At 38.2% G+C, this 19,033-nt stretch overlaps 1 protein-coding gene across 1 annotated transcript in view; it reads left to right on the forward strand.

The window, feature by feature from the left end:
* The window catches only part of cntnap2a (contactin associated protein 2a), a 1,327,865-nt gene that overhangs the window by 1,292,737 nt on the left and 16,095 nt on the right, over positions 1–19,033 (forward strand). The window contains 2 exon segments of the mRNA XM_052015905.1: positions 14,032–14,259; positions 18,583–18,657. Of these exon segments, the coding sequence (XP_051871865.1) occupies positions 14,032–14,259; positions 18,583–18,657 (303 nt within the window).

The following is a 19,033-nucleotide window of genomic DNA, read 5'->3' on the forward strand; positions in this document are numbered from 1 at the left end:
ATATTCAACACTCTGATGTAATTAACCTGATGCCAATTTGCACAGAGCTCGGGTACTAATCCAGTATTGTTTTCATTTTGATTCTACTTTTTAATTTGGACCCCAGCTGCTCAGACTCTTTCTTAGACCTTTCTTTGTTTCTGGTTCCCATAAAGACCACAACAACCGGATCCTTCCCCTCACTTCATTCGTCTCAAGAAATTGGAGTCAACCCCTTGCTTGAAGCCCTGAGTTTGATTATTTTTGAGTCAGGCTTGTGTCAATTGAGGGTTAAAGAAAAAATAATTAAATTATTCTTGAATGGATTAGCTTGGGATATTTGCTTCAAAGGTAAAATATATTTGTTCATTGAATATCTGAGCTATGTAACTCAAGTTAGATAGATCCATATGCCTTGGAAAACACAGAGTAGCCAAAGGAGATTTCTCCCCCCAGGGTATCCAACAGTGAATTAAGGCAAGGATGGGTTCTCGTATAGACAAGATTTCTCTCACAACAGCTTGCTACTTACTGAGATGGGTAGGCTGGATGAAGTAAAAGGCCATATAGTCCTTGAATGTAATTACTAATTTAAGATATGGACAGTTCTTTTGCTCCAATGTAAATTACTTCATCTCCGAGGTCTTGATTACAGTCATTTTTAAGTTTCAAAGGGTAAAGACCAGAATCTAAACTGAGGACCATTTTAGAGTTGCAGGAATTAAGGCCTGGGGCAGATCAGCCATAATCATACTGAATGGTGGGACAGGCTCAAGTGTCAGGTGACCTACTCCTCCTCCTATTTTCTTCAGTTTAATCAATTGGTCAGTCTTGAATTACATATAATCAGGTTTCTTCTCATTAACCAGATGAGATTTTATATCAATGCCATAATTTTATGGTTACTATTACTGATATTTTTGTTTGAATTCCAGAATTGTTTCTTTGAAATTCTAGTCTCCCAGATCAGTAGTCCAGGTCTCTGGACACTGTTACAATAACTTACCCTCCATGCTCCTGTCCCTTAGATATGAATAGAATAAAACTGAATGGTTACCGCAGAGAACGAGGCCGTTTTGCTCATTGAATTTATCCTTTCCTTTGTGCAGCAATCTAGTCAATTCCATTGCTTGCTCTTTCCAGAAATCACCAGAATTTTATTTCATCCTATTTCCATTTGAATACTGTTATTGAATGTGCATCCACAAAGCTTTCAGGCTCTGCATCACAGCTCATGATTATTCACTGCATGATCTATTTCCTAGCATTATGCCGGATCATTTGGAAAATTACATTAAATATGGGTTCTCCAGACCTTGACCCTGAAAGTACTGGCAGCAGCTTCCCTCTGTTTACCTTAACTAAATTAGCTATGATTTTGTATACTCATGTCAAATTTCCTCTCAACCTTCTCAGCTCCAATGAGAACAACCCCAGCTTCTCTATCTGTGTTACTTTAATCTCTCATTCCTTGAACAGTTTTGATTTTTTTTCTCTGCAACCACCCTAAGGGCTTCATGTCTTTCCAAAAGAACAATAAACGGAAATAAACGCAATTGTCTATCTTTTGCCTGACCAGTATTTTAGAAAATTTCAACATAATGAATTATTTGCTTTTATGAAAGCAGGAATCCTGCAGCCTTATAAACTATTTCCTCATTGGAGTGGTCAAAACAGCTGTTTTCTTCTCATTTTCATTCATTTCTTTGTTTTTTTTTTGTTTGTTTCAACTGAGTTATGAAATGCCACTAGTGTCTCTCCAGGCCATATCAGACTTTCTGCCTGATTTCCACCAGTGCTGTTCTGATGTGGCTGTCGTGCAGCTTCTGGGAATACCAGTTTCTCTCTCTTTCTTTGGTTTCCCAGTCCAGCTTTTCATTTCTTTTTATATTTTCTCTTTTCTTCCTCATTGCAAGTAGTCATATATGACATTCTATCAGGAATAAAACTGAACTTGGTTACAGGGGAAGTTGAATTGGCATTGTTTCATTGCTGATATTGTAGTTCTCCAATATGCAATGACATTCTTCCACAATTTTATTTCATACCATGACGTTTTTTGCATATATTTGAGACTCCAGTGTCAAACTTTGCTAAGAGTACAGGCAGATGATCTACAAACAAGTCTATACTTCTCAATAACCAGTTATCTGAGAATGTTCTGTGCATTATTTAATTCCTTTGGGAAATTCATCTCATCGCTAGCAAAACAAAGAGTACATTACAGATGCAAACTTGCATCCCAGCAGTCTGCTGGAGCATTTAAAAGTCTGTGTTCAACATGACATTAATTCTGTCAATAACTGGTGTATACATAAAATAACTACTGTTCTGTTATTTAAAAAAAACAAGCTTCTGAAGGAACTCAGCAGTTCAGGCAACTTCTGTGGAGGAAAATGGACAGTCAATGTTTTGGATTGAGACCCTTCATCTGGATTCATGGATGCTGCCTGACCCACTGAGTTCCTCCAGTAGCTTGATTTTTGCTTCAAATTCCAGCATCTGCAGTCTCTTGTGTCTCTAACTGTTCTGTCACAAAAGTTTAATGAAAAAAAATCAGTAAACTGCATTAAAAGATGAGTAGATAGTCATTATGGAAATAGTAAAAATGTAAATTTTAGTGCCAAGGACCAACATTTGGTGTAGATTGACTAGTGAGATGTTAGTGTGACTAGAATATAATACAGGATTGGATAAAGGATGTGGAGTTTGGAGGGGAGGTGTTAAAGAATGGAAAAGAAGGAGGTGCAAGTTCACAGCTACAACAGTTGTACATCAAATGAGCTTGTCTGTGGCTCCTAGACCATGGTGTTACGGTCTAGGCATGGTGGAGGCATATAAATAAGTTGATCATGATGGGAGATGATGAACTTCAGGAAGTGAGCAAGCTGATCAACTGTTGCAGAGGTTTAGCGATATTAGAGTGCTAAAGGCTGGACAATGGGATTCAAGAAACATATTTGTGAGTTATTTAGGGAAGAATTTTTTCCAGATGGGGTGGGAGAAGAAGGTGATGTTGAGCACAAAGAAGTTTTCAGACAGGACCTCAGCAGTAGAGGGGTTATGGAAGATGGCACAGTTCACAGGGTGGCTTCAAATATAAGGAGGAGTATTTCTGTGGAATGATTTTAAAGATTATGGGAGGTCTTTCAATTAAGTGGAAAGAATGAGAGAAGAGATAAATTAGGAATAATTATTGTCCCATCATATAATCCTCCAATCACTGCATGCATAATAAGAAGCCATGTTCAATTCATTGGCAACTACTGCCATGGTACATCAAGGTTGATGCAGTAGAAGATGCTGTGTAAGTGATGCCTGTGTAACAACAAATCAAGTTTTAAATGTATACAATTCCAGAAGTATTTTAGTACTAACACTGCAACTAATATTATTTCTGAGGTGCAAATACATAGAATGAAAAGGCCTAAAAAGCAATTGGCCCATTGGCCAATTTGACACTTCCACAGTTTCCATCAATTACAGTGAATGAGTGAAAGTTACTGTCTGGGAGATTCCAAAAGTTGAGAAACGTGGCCATTCAACAAATATTAAGCCACCAGTTAGATCAGAAATACTTGTTTAAGATACGTGAAAACTAAAATAAGAAATGTTATTATACATTTGGGATATCTGTCCTTTCAAATGGATGTAAAAGATGGGACCAACTAAAAGCAAAGCAAGAAAGTTATCCACAGGATTCTGAACAATGTTTATTCCTCATTCAGCCCCAGTAAATAGATTACCTAGCCATTATGTGCATTATACAAGAATTGCTACTAAAACTACATTTGAACATTAGAGTACAAGCCAACTGCAGTGGTTCAAGAAGGCACTCATCACCATCTTCTCAAGGGCAATCTGAATGGACATTAAATGCTGGCCTTGACAGTGATGCCCAGATCCCAAAGATGAATTTTAAAAATTGAACATGTGCTTTGCCTGTATCATCAGGTGGGCATATAATTTGCATTTACATTGCACCAAACTGCACAGTTTTATGACTAAATAATCCCGGCTGTGGCTGTCGTTCCCATGCAGTGCTCAAGAAAGCACTTCACTGTTGGAGGTGATGACTTTCAGATGGGACATTAAATTGAAGCCCTGTCTGCCCTTTCAAATCGATGTAAGAAGACCCATGGGATCATTTAAAAGCAAAGCAAGAGTGTTATTCCTGGTGTTCTCAACTATGTTTATTCCTCATTCAACTTCACTAAATAGATTACCTAGTCATTAGCACTTTGCTGTTTGTCGGAGTGAGCTGTGACAATTAGACTGCCACATTTCCCTACAAAAATGACTTCCTTTCAACAATATTTTATTGATTAAGATGCTTTGAATTGTTCTGAAGTTATGAAAGAGCTATTCAAATACAAGAATTATTTTTCCTTCCGACATCATTTGGACCCTTCTCACTCCTCCTTTCCCTTCCCCATTGCTTAACAAAATCCTCATTCCGCACCCACCCAACCTCTCACACACACATATTAAATGAGTTGCAGCTAACTGTTCTTCAGAACAGATATTTTAAAGGATCCAATTCTACGTCATTACTCAAAATGTAATTAATGACACAACTGTAAAATTAAGATAATGGGCATTCATCTTCTCGATTCTATGTTTCTGAACAATTGCCAGCTAAGCTCATTGAATATCAAAAAGCACACAGCTGTTATGTTTCAAGTTAATTTGGATAATGCAAAGCTTCTGTTTATTTCTGTTGATGAAACACTTTTTTTTGTTATCTGATTCTTTTCAGCTAATTTGTTAAAATGTAAATAAGTAATCTGGAGGCTGAATATTTTATCAATATATTTGTTGTTGAGTTCTGGTCAGCACACTATAGGAAAGATGTAGAGGCTTTGGAGAGGGTGCAGAAGAAGTTCACCAGGATGTTGCCTGGATTGGAGGGTATTACCTGCAAGGAGAGGTTGGACAAACTTGGAGACCTGACAGAAGTATATAAAATTATGTGAGTCATAGATAGGGTAGATAGTCATAGTCATTTTCGCAAATACTAGAGAGCAGAGGTTTAAGGTGAGAGGGGGAAAGTTTAAAAGAGATTTGCAAGGCAAGTTTTTTTTAACACAGAGAGTGGTATGTGACTGGATCACATAGCCAGGGGAGATGTTAAGAGACAGATACAAAAGCAGCATTTAAGGGGCATTTAGGCAGACAGATGAACAGCCAGGAAACAGAGGGATATGGACCATTGCAGGCAGATGGGATTGGTCTAGATTGGCACAGCCATGGTAGGCCAAAGGGCCAATTCCTGTGCTGTACTATTCTATGTTCTAAGTTTCTGGAATCACTGCAACATCTCAATGCTATGTATATACTTGTAGTCAATATGATTTCATTAACATTTTGTAGAGGTGAGCAAGGTTTTTGTTGTTCTCATGTTTGCAGGGGTATCTAAGCTTTTTGAGCATGGGGGGCTATTATCAGACTGAAGCAAAAGACTGCTGGCTGAAATGTTTATCAGCATTTCTATATATAGGGCACCAGTGCTCACAGACTGCCAGACATGTGTGGTGACATCAAACACCATATAGCACTCCTAGATTGTCACATGCAAAATTCTACCATAGAAGCAAGGCCCAAGAGAACATTGAAGGAGCTCTTAACCAGAGATTTGAGGCTTGTTTAAGTGTTAAAGGCAGGAATAAAAAGAGAATTCTTACCTTTAAAATGCACCCTTGGAATTAGCCTGACATCACTAGTAGAGAAATGGTAACAGGGCACTTGGAGCATATTAATTGGAATTGGCAAACCTAACGTGGACTTAGGAAAGATCTTGGGTAGGTAAGGAGCTGAAATAAATTAGCATTATTAAGAAAATAATATTGGAGAAATTAATGAGACCAAAAGCTGATAAATTCCCAAGACCTGATGATCTGCATGCTAAGACTTTGAAAGACATGGCAAAGAAAAAATAGCAGATGCATTGGTTATCATCTAGCAAAACTGGACAAACTCTAAAATGGTTCCCATATGGTGGAAAGTAGCATTTGTAACTCACTATCTGAGAAAGGAGGGAGAGAGAGAACAGGGAACAACAAAATAGCCTAACATGAGTGATTGAGAAAATGCAACAATATCATCTAAAGGACATTCAGAAAATAATCGCTGGATTAGGCAGAGCCAACATAGATTTATGAAAGAACAATATTGTTTGACACATCTGTTTGTGCGTTTTTATTGCTGTAACAAGCAGAATAAATATGGAGAATGTGGAGTATTTAGACTTGTAGAATCGTCTCAGTGTATTAAACAAAATTAGCACAAGGGATTCAGGTAATACACTGACATGGATTGAAGATTAGTCAACAGGGAGCTGGAATAAACGTATCTTTTTTTTAGGATTGGGAGTTTGTAATTAGTGTGATGTTTGGTAACCAAGTGTGCACAATTCATTAAGCACCTTTATAGTGATATTTCTCCAAGTTACTCCTTTTGTTTGGTATTAATGGAAGATTAATATACCAGTAGTTCCTTAGGACTAACTTATCCACCTTTTCAAATACAAGCATTGTATCTGCTTGCATACAGGGGAACATCTCCAGTACCCATCAAATTTTTGTAATATGTACATTTCTTCATTAGAAGTAACACAGATTAGAATAGGTAGCATCGATGCAATAATATGAAAATGGTGAGTTTCCTCATAAATAACAGCACTTTCCAAGTTTGTTATTGAAACATGTAATTATATTTGCTGGACAGTTGGACAAAACGATTTCTCAATGTTCCATTTTCTGCCATTGACTCTCTCCTCTGACTTGCCTAGTGGGTTGGAGTCTTTTTTGTAATTTTTGCCCTCATTTATATATACAATAGAGGATCTCTGTATTGCAGTTCTTGAGTTTGCTTTTTTTATAGAATCAGATTCATAGAATAATACAGCACAGAAACAGGCCCTTCAGCCCAACTAGTTCATGCCGACCAAGATGCCCATCTAAGCTTTACAAAAATTACAAAAACTTGCCCGTGTTTGGCCCATATCCCTCTAAACCTTTCCCATCCATTAACCTGTCCAAGTGTCTTTTAAATGTTGTTAATGTAGCTACCTCAACACTCCCTCAGGCAGCTTGTTCCATATACTCACCACCCTCTGCATGAAGAAGATGCCCCTCAGGTCCTTTTTAAATCTTTCCCCTCTCACCTTAAACCTAGGTCAGTGTTTTTGATTCCCTATCCCTGGGAAAAAGACAGGGTGCATTCACCCTGTCTATGCCCCTCATGATTTTATACACCCCTATAAGGTCACCCCTCAATCTCCTATGCTCCAAGGAATAAAATCATAGCCTGCCCGACCTCTCCCTGCAACTCAGGCCGTCGAATTCTAGCAACATTCTCATTAATCTTATTTGCACTCTTACCAGCTTAATGGTTTCTTTCTTATAACAAGATAACCAAAACCGTACACAGTACTCCAGGTATGTCCTCACCAATGTCTTGTACAACTGCAACATCACATCCCAACTCCTATACTCAATATGCTGATGAAGATCAGTGTGCCAAACGCCTTCTTCACCACCCTGTGATGCCACTTTCAGGGAACAATGTACTTGTACTCCTTGGTCCCTCTGTTCTACAACACACCCAGGGCCCTACTGTTCACTGTGAAAATCCTACCCTGGTTTGACTTCCCAAAACGCAACACCATGCATTTATCTGAATTGAATGCTATTTGCCGTTCCTCAGCCCACGTACCTAGCTGATCAAGTTCCTCTTGTAATTTTTGATAATCTCCACTGTCTACAACACCACCTATTTTAGTGTCATTTGGAAACTTACTAACCATGCCTTGTACATTCTCATCTAAGTTGTTTATATAAATGACGAACAGCAATGGGCCCAACACCAATCCCTGTGGCACACCACTAGTCAGAGGCTTCTAGTATGAAAAACAACCTTTTACCATCGCCCACTGCTTGCTACCATCAAGCCAATTATGTATCCACTTAGCTATCTATCCCTGAATCCCATCCGATCTCATCTTCCAGACCAGCCTTCCATGCGGGACCTCATCAAAGGCCTTGCTAAAGTCCGTATAGACAACATCTATCGTCTGACCCTCATCAATCGTCCTGGTTACCTCTTCAAAAAAATCTAACAAATTTATGGGAAATTTGGGAAAGACATGGGAAATTTATAACAAATTTCCCATGCACAGAGCCATACCAACGATGTCTAATCAGTTCTTGTCTATCCAAATGCTGATATATCCTGTCCCTCAGAATCCCCTCCAGTACCTTACCCAGCCCTGATGTCAGGCTCACAAGCCTGTAGTTCCCTGGCTTGATTTTGCTGCCCTTCTTACAATGTTAACCACCCCCCAATCTTCTGTAATTTCACCCATGGCTCTACTTGAGATAAAAGAAGGATTTCTGGGAGGAAATTGTGGGAATGAAGATCTGGTGGAAGAGTTGTCCATGTGTAACATTGAAAAACAATGGAACCCAAAGGAATTGCATTGAACAAGTATGTGCTGAACAATGTGCCGGTATGAATGGGTAGAGGATGAGGGTGAAGCAGCACCAGTTTTGGGAAGGTGGGGTCAAGGGAGTGAGTAGAGCGACTGGCTGCTGAAATTAGCAGTGGTTGGTGGGAGTGAGGAGTCTCAAACCTTGAAAAATTCCATTAGCAATTTCTGCAGCTGGAGAACATGTTTTGCCATTCTAGCAAAACTGGTTCAACCTGTTTCGATTTCTGATAGACTCAGACCTGTTGTAGGTTTTTGCATGCCACCACCTCTTAAACATCACCGGGTGTCTCAGGAACAAATGCAACATTTCCTTTAGACATATCCTTTCAGGCCAATGTCATGGATGAGGGTCATGAAGAATGGAGCAGACAAGGACTGATCAACATGTAAGGAGGATGCAACTCATGAGTTAAGGCAATTTCATCCCTATACCCTATACACAGCCTCTACCCTATACCCTATACACACCCTATTTCACACCTATATGCAGGCACCAAAGAGCCATGCTAAATAACTAGTGGAATACTTCTCACCACTGCATGAGGACCTGCAGGCATGCTTACCTTGTTGAACTATTATATCCAGTTGGGAAAGTGATAACTGCACTCAGCATTTTAAGACAGACTGGTTTAGGACAGCCAGGGGCAAACTTTGTACAATGATCCACCCTGCAGTTCAGTGTTTGCTTTTGTCAGATATCTGATGCATTTTGCACAAGAGCTACAGGATTGATCCACCTTCTTTACCACACCATCAAGGCATCGGCAAGTTTGTACAATCTGGTTTTATAGGATTACTGTCTTTCCCATCATTCAGGCCACAATCAGTGTCTCTCACTCTACACCCCTCAAAGAGGAAAGCATCCGCCCTCAATGTGCAAATCATTTGACAACAACCAAAGCATCATGTACGTTATTATGCACAATTCAACATTGATTTGTGTGTAGCAGCATCATGTCTGGCAGGGGGAAAGGAGATAAAAGACCAGGCAAAGGCAGAGCCAAGTGGCGCTGCAAAGTGCTTCGTGATAATATCCAGGGCCTCTGGTGCAGTCTGTGTGGAATTTGCACATTCTCCTTTGCACTGCTCCAGCTAAGAGTGGCTTGAACAGTAGGAGACTACAGCAACAAGGATTTTTGGCTCCTTAAGACTGGTCTCTGAGGACCAACATATCTTAAAATTAAGCTTTTACTGCCACTGAGGGTTGGGAGTCCAGTATGGTCTTTAATGTGTATCAGACATTGTTGCAGTATTCAGCCATTGAAATGCCATTCCACAAATAACTCGCAATGCTGGATAATTAATTTTAGATTTTTACTGACCAAAGGTATTAAGGCTTGTATATAATGTTGCAGATCAGCTGGGATCTCATTCAGTGGGTGAACAGTTTTTTGAGGGATGAATATTCCCAGCCAGCTGTGCCCATCTGATTTACAACATAATAGAAGATCCTTTATGTTGGCATTGCTTCTGAAGAGCAGAGCATCACAATTTAGATCAGTTGGTGTCCGCTGCCCAGGGTAGAACATCGCTGAATCTTGTGTGGAAAAGTAGGCTGATTCTGAATCCAAAGTATTGTCTCTGTCTCTGCTGCTTTCCAAGAATGAGTTATTCATCTTTCACTATATCACCATAATGTTCCTAAGTAGTCTAGTGCCTGATACCCTACCTTCTATTGCTATGAAGTTAGCAATAGAAGATAGGATACCAGGCACTAGAGACTATTACACGTATTATGACCTGCTGTCGTAAGAGCTCCCCTTGACGGGCCGGAGATCCCAGCCACAGTCATTCCACTGGAATCTTGTTTTCTGTTGGTCTTATAACAATTCTCATGAGTCCTGGGCCCCTGTGAAATAGCAGCAAGCGTAATGTCAAATGCTGTCTCTTCTCTCCCCTGTTACCAGTCCAGATGCACTCTGGACTCCAACATAAGTGGAAGCACTAATTGTTCCCTGGCTTCTGTTTAGGTGGGAATAGTTGCTGATTCCAGAAAACCTGTCACACGTTTCATTAACCATTTGGAGTACTCTTTCCCACATCCCTGCAGCATTCATTCCTTCCACCATCAGTGTCATGTATTGGAGACTCATTCATTCACAAGATGCACTGCAGCAACTCTTCAAACTATCTGCAAAAATGCCATATAACTTGACAAACCCTACCACATAGACATTAGGTATGTGAGGACTTCTTTACTTCCAAGCTTTTCTCCAGTCCACACATCATTCTGAAGTGACAATTTATCTCCAGTAATTCATTGTTCCTGAGTCAAAGTGAGGAACTTCCTTTCCAATAGGACTGTCAGTGCTCCTTCATAATTACCACAGCAGTTTAGTTATGTACCTCACCACTTTCAAGAGCAATTGATGCTGGGCAATAAATATTGACCTTGCTAGCAATGCCCGCATCCTGTAAAGGAATGTTTTAAAACATAGTTTACCATGCCATCGGCTGTGGGGGGAAGATGAGTAATACTTTAAAAGCCAGATAAACTGATCTGTGCCTAATTTCTGATTGACGTAAAGCCATTCTGCTTGCAAAAACAGATGAATCTAATCAGAAAATCCAGCTAAAAATCAATAATTTTGGCCTCAGAAGCATGTTTTCTGCCCTTATGGCTTATTAATTACAGTAATCAATAAAAATAGATAAAGAATTTAATTTTTTTTTAAATTACGAAACACTTTTATCAATGTAATTCAGTGGCAAAGTTGGGTTTGGCTGGCAATGTGTGCTTGTTGGTTTTGGCAGGGGGTAGAGGTTGGGTGGTAGATGTTTGTGGAGGTCTTCAACTTTTTGATTCAGCTACCAGCTTGGCAGGGGAACCAAGCTAGGAACTGGGGTATGTTAACTTACTTAACCCAAAGGTCTATTCAGGTACCTGCAGGTTTGCTGACTGAAGAATTCATTGGTCAGTGTGACATTCACAGATCCTTTTCACTAACTCCAGAGGGGATTTAGAGCTCTGTTTCCATTTATGGATTGCTTTTCTCTTTGTGGTATTTCTTGAAACAACCCCCACTAATCCACTCCCCACCTGTCAAAAGAAATTGCTTTGTAATCAAACTCTCATACCACAGTGCATTGGTATTATTCTGCATCTAACTACCAGTTGATTGAAGTGTATTTTATAGTTTGCACAATGGATGATTATGTGAACACTAGAACTGAGTGATTTAGCGGTTTGAAACTGCAATGCAGTGGATTAAATACAAGGATTAATTTACCTGTACTTTTCCTTTCATTTTAACCACCCAAGTTTTATTCTTGAATGAGCAATAAAATTACTGCATTAATAAAAAGAAATAGTGCAGAAGGACTAAACTAATGTTAGGTGGGAACTAATTCAGGTGTGACATGATTTTAAGGTGATTATGGAGAGGCTAGTCTAGGTACAGTTAAGTAAAAGTCAAATTACCAAAATAATTAATTCCCTCCACTGTCTCACACATTGATGGTTCGCTCTAGTGATCATATTGGTCAAACAGATTTGTACTCACCATGAATTTGATTGTCAGAACCATCACTTGCTCACTATTTCAAGATGGCATGCAATATAACATGCTTTATACCCTATCACAACAGCATGCCTTAATCCCAAACCTCCAGGGCTGGCGGGGTAGGGGGTGAGGTATTATTGATGAAAGGTACTGTGCAAACCCAAAACCTTCACACTGTCCCCCTTCCACCCCATTACTGACCCATCCCCAACCAGTTTATTTGCACTCCCCATGAAGACAAGGAAATGCAAAAGATACTTTTCTCCTTATTAATGTCATTCTTCAAGGAACAATAGGAAACAAAAATAGGAAATACTGGAAATACTTAGCAGGTCTGGTAAGATCTGTACAGAGGGAGACACAGAATTAAAGTTTCAGGTCTATGTCCTTTCACCAGAACTTTCTCTACAGATGCTCCCTAACAATATCTAGCATTTCCTGCTTTTGTTTCAGATTTCCAGTATCTGCAGTCTTGTTTTGCTTTTAGAGTACAGAGTCCATTAGTCTTCTCCGTTATTCCCATTTGATTTTTAAAAATTGAAGCAGGTGAAGTTAAAAGAAATAAAATATGTCTATGCTCTCCAGTCCTATTTATTTCATTTCTGACTGATTAGTAGGCTTGAAGGCCATTGATAAAAGAAAACTTGTCTTTATCCTTTTACTAACCTTTCCTAACTAACTGTTCCTTAACCAAACTGTTCCCTCGCATCACATTTAACGAGATGTGCACCTGAGGAGTCTGAAACCATTTACTACCAATTTACACCGGTTCCCAGTTGTTCATTTTTAATGAGAAAACAAATTGTTTGTAAATAAGTGAGGTTGGTGTGTTGTCTTCAACTCACAGGCAGTTTGGAACATATGGAGACACAAGAAACTGCAGATGCTGGAATCTGGAGCAGCACACAGAAAGCTGGAGGAACTCAGTGGGTCAGGCATTTGGTCCAGATTAAGATCTCAACCCAAACACCAACTCTCCATTCCCCTCCATTGATGCTGCCTGACCCACTGAATTCCTCCGGCTTTTTGTGAGTTTGGAACAAATGTTGTTCAAGGCAGCTTTCCAGAAATAGATAATGTGAACCAGAGGATCTTTGTTTGGAATAATGCCCCGTTGTTGATTTAGAGTTTGAACTGCCTATATTAATGGAATTTGTGATAATGATCATTTTTTTCCTTTAGAGGCCCTTTTCCATAAAAAATGAATAATTTGCACTTTAGTTTAATAACTTGTACAAACAAGAAGTCTGGGACAGAGCTTATTTGCTGGTGCAGTGGCAAACATTTGCATTCTCCATTATGGACAATTAGTTCATGACAGATCTCTGAAGACCATGTCTTGAGTAAGTAATGAAAAACATTTGGGTTTGGCACTTGATATAATATTCCATCACAGAAAAGGTACATTCATATTTGGAGCAGACACTTACACAAAAATTTGCTTTTGTTTCCTATTTTCTTAAGTGAGTTTAAGACCAGCTGGTTTAAAATGCTGTATTTAATTACGAATCCTGTTCCTAAGGCAGAATTGTAATACCATGGTTCATGCAGATGCATGATATTACCAAACAATTCTAATTTTAAACTTCAGTGGGAGACAAACATGACTTTTTTACAAATTCAGTATTTGTGAATTATGGCAACGTCAGATCCATGAGATAAGGGTAAATATTTTAATCTCTCTGTTCTCATTATTGTGGTCCTTGATATTTTCTGCATACACTTGAATGAAAGAAACAAAATTATGAGCCAGAAAATACGACTTTTTTGTATTATTATATCCTGTCAGCTCAGGAATTTGAAGGAGAAAGCGATTCCTGCCAACACATCCCTGACCTTCATTTATCTCCTTTAGTTAAGATTATTAGAATTTTTTAACCACATTATTAGTTCTTTGCCAACGAGTCCCATCCTATTACATGCATATTAGAATACCTATTAGATGTTTATTTTGAAAGCCTTTACCTTTTGGGAGCTTACCAATCTACAGGACAATTTTAGATTCAAACCAATACTTAATGCATATTTCAACAATTTTTTTTGTTATTCTTGTTGCAGAAATTGGAAACATTGACCAAGAGGTGCAGAAATATAATACTCCAGGGTTTGTTGGCTGCCTGTCGAGAGTTCAGTTTAACCATATTGCACCACTCAAGGCTGCATTGAAACCCAGTCCTTCTTCTCAAGTCAATGTCCAAGGAGAATTTGTTGAATCTAATTGTGGTGCATCCCCTTTAACCATTCCACCGATGCCAGCTGCAACAGATCCCTGGCATTTTGGCTCAGGTAAGAGGTGGCAATATCTGAAATAATGTGTATATTGCTGCACTTTTAATGTTCAATCTGATAATGACTACATTTGAATTTATTGCACAGGCAATTGGGCAAAGAATCACTCAAATATTAAGATTTTCCTGTCATTAGCAGGCCTGTTCACACATACAACATTCTATAGAACAGTCGTGGTATGAGAGCAATGGCTTCATTCAGGTGTATATTTCAACATATGGAATATAACTAAACTCGGAATAGCTGAATCATGATAAAACTTGACAGAAACAGTCAAAAGTGTGGACAGATTCAAGATTATTCCACTGAACCGCAATGTGGTTGGAAAAATAGTATTTAAAAAAATAATTGATTGTTTCTTAATTAAAATCAAGAGTATTTTTCCCAATTACTTCCTTCATTTACAGTGTAACAACATCAATATTTGTTTTTTGTAGCAACAAAATATGATGCTGCAACAATTTGCCTTCCTCTTCATCATCAGAAGTGATAGCATTTTAACAGCATTTTATCCTCAATGGCTTCTAATTAAAAAATAAGCATATTTTTTGCAGAAGGATCTACTAATTTCCTGTGAACAGGTTATATCTCCATCTGTGGATGAGCTGGTTAGCATTTGGATTGTGCCCAAGTGTCCATGAATTTCAAACTCAGTTAGCCACTGGGAGGAACATATCAATCAATAGCTTGGGACTGAATCACTTGTCTGTATGGAGATATTTTAGATAAATAATTTGCATAATTCATGAAATAATGCCTTCAGACTCCTAAACTTGTTCTGTGATTATTTTGAGAACCAAAGTGATAGACTGACATAATCTGGATTCATTTATATGTGTGCCAGTGAAGGAAGTGTTTTATTTTGTACTGCACCAGTTTTATACCATCCAATGAAATTGGATCTCTTTAGATTCACAGTATTAGCATTTATCCCTTTTCATTAATCAGTTCTGGCAAAAGTTCATAAACATTTCATAACAATCCCCAGATCACCATACTTTGGTTCAAAGCAACCATGATGGAGAAATTAGCTCAGCCCCAATAAAGAGCATAAGGATTGCAGTGCATAGTTGACCTAGGCATATTTATTGCATTGCAGGGAAAGAGATAAATTCATGTTGTCTGTTGCTTCATATGATTGCTCAGTGCAGCGTCACCACCTGCACAATTCACTAATTGCACTGATCAGCATGGGTTCAGTATCAAGAGTGATTGATACTACTTAAAATGTCTTTTATTGAGGAGATATATTTTGCCTTCAAGAAGTTGTGGCAATTCTATCACATTCAGTCATAAGTTTTGGTGGACAGTCATAATGTGAGTAGACATTACCTTGAACATTCAAATCTATGTTGTAGGCAAAGCCCAGAACACATTTGTAAAAGACAAGGGTGATTCATGGGCAATTGTCTTTAGCCTGAATGTTTCATATTGGCCTCTTTCTGAGGTCACCGACATCACTAAGTCGGACATTAGTCAAGTACATTCACCCCATTTGTTATCTTAAAACTGCTGAATATGTTGCGATCCGCAAAAACAACATTTTCGCAGTGCTGCAGACTTGTGCACCAGAATTAATGCACCACTAACCGCGCTGTTCCTGCAATACTGGTGGAAAATCTCCCAGTTATGCACTGTCCATGAAAAGCAGGAAAAATCTAATCTGGTCAACCACTGGCACATTAGCCAGCTCTCGACAAAGGTGATGGAAGGGGGCATAAACAGTGCAATTTTACCAAAGGATGAGAAACACTTAAAAAATTGAGAGAATTCATTTAACAGGTTGCAAGAGATTCGACACATTATTGTCAATATGGAGCTCCAGTTAGCGTAGTGAAAAGAAACGCAGCAGCTGAGTTGATGGAGCATCAGAGGGTCCTGAAACTCCTACTGATCCTATCAATCCCAATCTTAGTGCCAGGGACAACAATGTCCACTCCCTTACACCTCTGCACTTACAGTGGTCTTCTCTCCCTTTTACATACCTCAGCATCAATTTTTCCTTGCTGCCATATTTGCAGTCCAGACCCCCCTTAAACTGCAGCACTTCCTATTCTCTCCCAATACAACCATTCCACTTTTTTCACAGTAATTCCATCTACACTCTGGTCTTTTCCCATCAGTGAACCAGAAGATATAAAATTCATAAGCAATCCCTCAAATGATAAAAGGAAACAGTGAAATAAAAATAATCATGAACATTGGAATTAAAGAGAACAACGAAGCAAATGAAAATAAATAAATAAATGGGAACAGCAGATACTGGAACTGGCAATTGGATAGTGACAATACTGGTAACAGACAGACTGCTGACTTTCCACAAATGGTGTTCTAGTTTTGCAACTAATAGAAGTGCATTTCGATGTACATGTGACTAATAAAGATATCATATCTTTTCTTATAAATTTCATGATACAGACCAGAGAGTGGGAATTCAAATGTCACCATCCAGTTAATCTTATAAATTGTGATCTAGGCCTTGGAAGTATGTTTCTGGACAAAGAACATCTGGATTCTTGTAAAACTAAGTTGGTTTACTAATAAACTTCCAAAAGAAACCAGCCAGCTATAACTAATCTGGTGGTCATCTAACTCCCAGTACTTCACTCTTAGGAAGTTAATAAATACAGCCACAGTCCCAAGAGTCAAAAAATAGTCATTAGCATTTAAGAAAGAATTCAGAATCTGGTTTGGAGGTTATAGATGTTCACGATATTCTGAACTGTTTTAATGTGCTTGTGTTGCATTGACATAATTTATGTTTTGTAGACAGACTTTCTACTAGTTGTAATGGTTCATTCAGTTTCATTTTGCATATAACTAGCCTCCTGTCATTTTAACAAATGATTCGATCATATAAATTAGCCTTAGAGTTAATTTTCATTATTGCTCAAATTATTCTGATTTGTTCTGTGGGGTTTCTTGGTGCTGATGCACATAATTGAGCACAGATTAAGTTACCAAATACAATATGCTTACAGTGAATTTAGTAGTTACACAATGACTGCTGAGTTGGAATTTTTTAATGGAGTGAATGCAGTGTAAAAGTCTCATAAATCCAGATTATGGAAGCAAGACAGTAGTGTGGGAAGCATGAGAGGAAGTAAAGTTTTTTATGTAAGAATATTATTTTATTTAATCCACTTGTATCCTTCAAAGGTAGCTCGAAGAGGTTATTCCATTTCTACACAGTAATTGCCTGTTTTCTCAACACCACACACAAATAATAAAAATAAATTATTATATTTCAGATGAGATTTTTTGCTGACCTATTTAGAACATCTAGAAGTCTTAAATACCTACCCCTTCTCTGACCAAGTAGTTTTGTATCAAAGGGTGACCATTGACTGAAATCAGATCAACTGTGATCTGTTTAAATGGCAGTCAAAACCTTCCTTTTGCACAATTTTTCCACAGATCTCCCATCAAAGTAACAGGATATGATCCAGGGGAAATCCTTGCAGAGCTTCGTTTTTTTTATATATTCCACGTACCCATTGATACGTCTTCTTCTATTTAACCTATTTGAGTTTTTTTTTCACAGGAATAATCTTTGGGGCACAGAAAGAAATAAAAGCTTGCATTTATGCAATTCCTTTTTGGTTACCTTAAAAACATCTCAAAACATTTTAACATTCCAGGAACTATTATGATGCCCCATCATTGTGTACACCATTACAATCTCACAAACAATTATGGGATGAATGACAAATTAACCTGTTTTGGTGGTGTTGTTGAGGAAGACACATTAGCAGGATTCTGGGAAAACTCACAGCTTTTCAAATTTTAGCACGTAAACAGTCAAACTAGTTGATGCAAATGTTAACTAAAATCACTACATTTCCAATGATGCTGATTTCCCTCAATACCTACAATAAAATACCTGGATTATTATTCAAAGATAATTTGATAGAGACTGGTGATAGAACTGGTGATAGCAAATGAGCCGTACTGATTGCCATGTTTTGGCAAAGAGGTTTTTTCAAAAAACATATCTATGTGTTTAAGGATTCTTCTTTTTTGACACATTGAAGTCAGCAGCAGAGAATAACTTGATCAAAATTTACGAGCAGAATCAGTACTAATGTTGATGAAAAGAATGTTTGACAGCACCCCTTTGTTGCCGATTTTATGCATCCAATTTTTTTGGATGTTTTGGTAGCTATTTTGTTAAAAAAAAACTAAAGCTTCCTGCCGAAGGACTTCAGTTCCGAGGAGTTATTACCTCCTAATAAATCTTCCAATTGTCTTTATTGAAGTTCAGTCTAATTAATTAATGAATAATTAGACTTGTGACATTGAGTTTATTTGTATTTTCAGCTAGTGCAGAATTTCCATATAATGAAGAGACCGCCATCACAGATGGAGTAAATCGAAATTCAGCAATTATTGGTGGTAAGTGTCAGAGTGTGAACTTGGAAGATTTTCTAGTCTGAAAAAAAATGAAGGATGTAACTGGAAACTTCCACAAAGAGCCTGCACCATTCTTAATCATCTGATTCCAGTGTGTTCTCTTTCTTGGATCCCAAACTTGTTCTCAAAATTTCATGGTGGAGGAAAAGGTTCAAAAATTGCTGTGCCCAAGTGTGACATTCCATTGGAATCTTCTTCTTCACTTTATAATGTACAAGGAATTGGTGTAATGGTTTTAATATTAAGCTATAAAGATAAGTATGAGACTTTTATACCCAAGTTATCAGCAGCTCAAGCCGTACCAAGAATCCTTAAGAGAAAGTCAGTCATTCAAGGAGCAAATAGAAATCAGTGAGCA

The sequence above is a fragment of the Pristis pectinata genome, chromosome 5 (genome assembly GCF_009764475.1).
Source record: "Pristis pectinata isolate sPriPec2 chromosome 5, sPriPec2.1.pri, whole genome shotgun sequence".
Taxonomy (NCBI): domain Eukaryota; kingdom Metazoa; phylum Chordata; class Chondrichthyes; order Rhinopristiformes; family Pristidae; genus Pristis; species Pristis pectinata.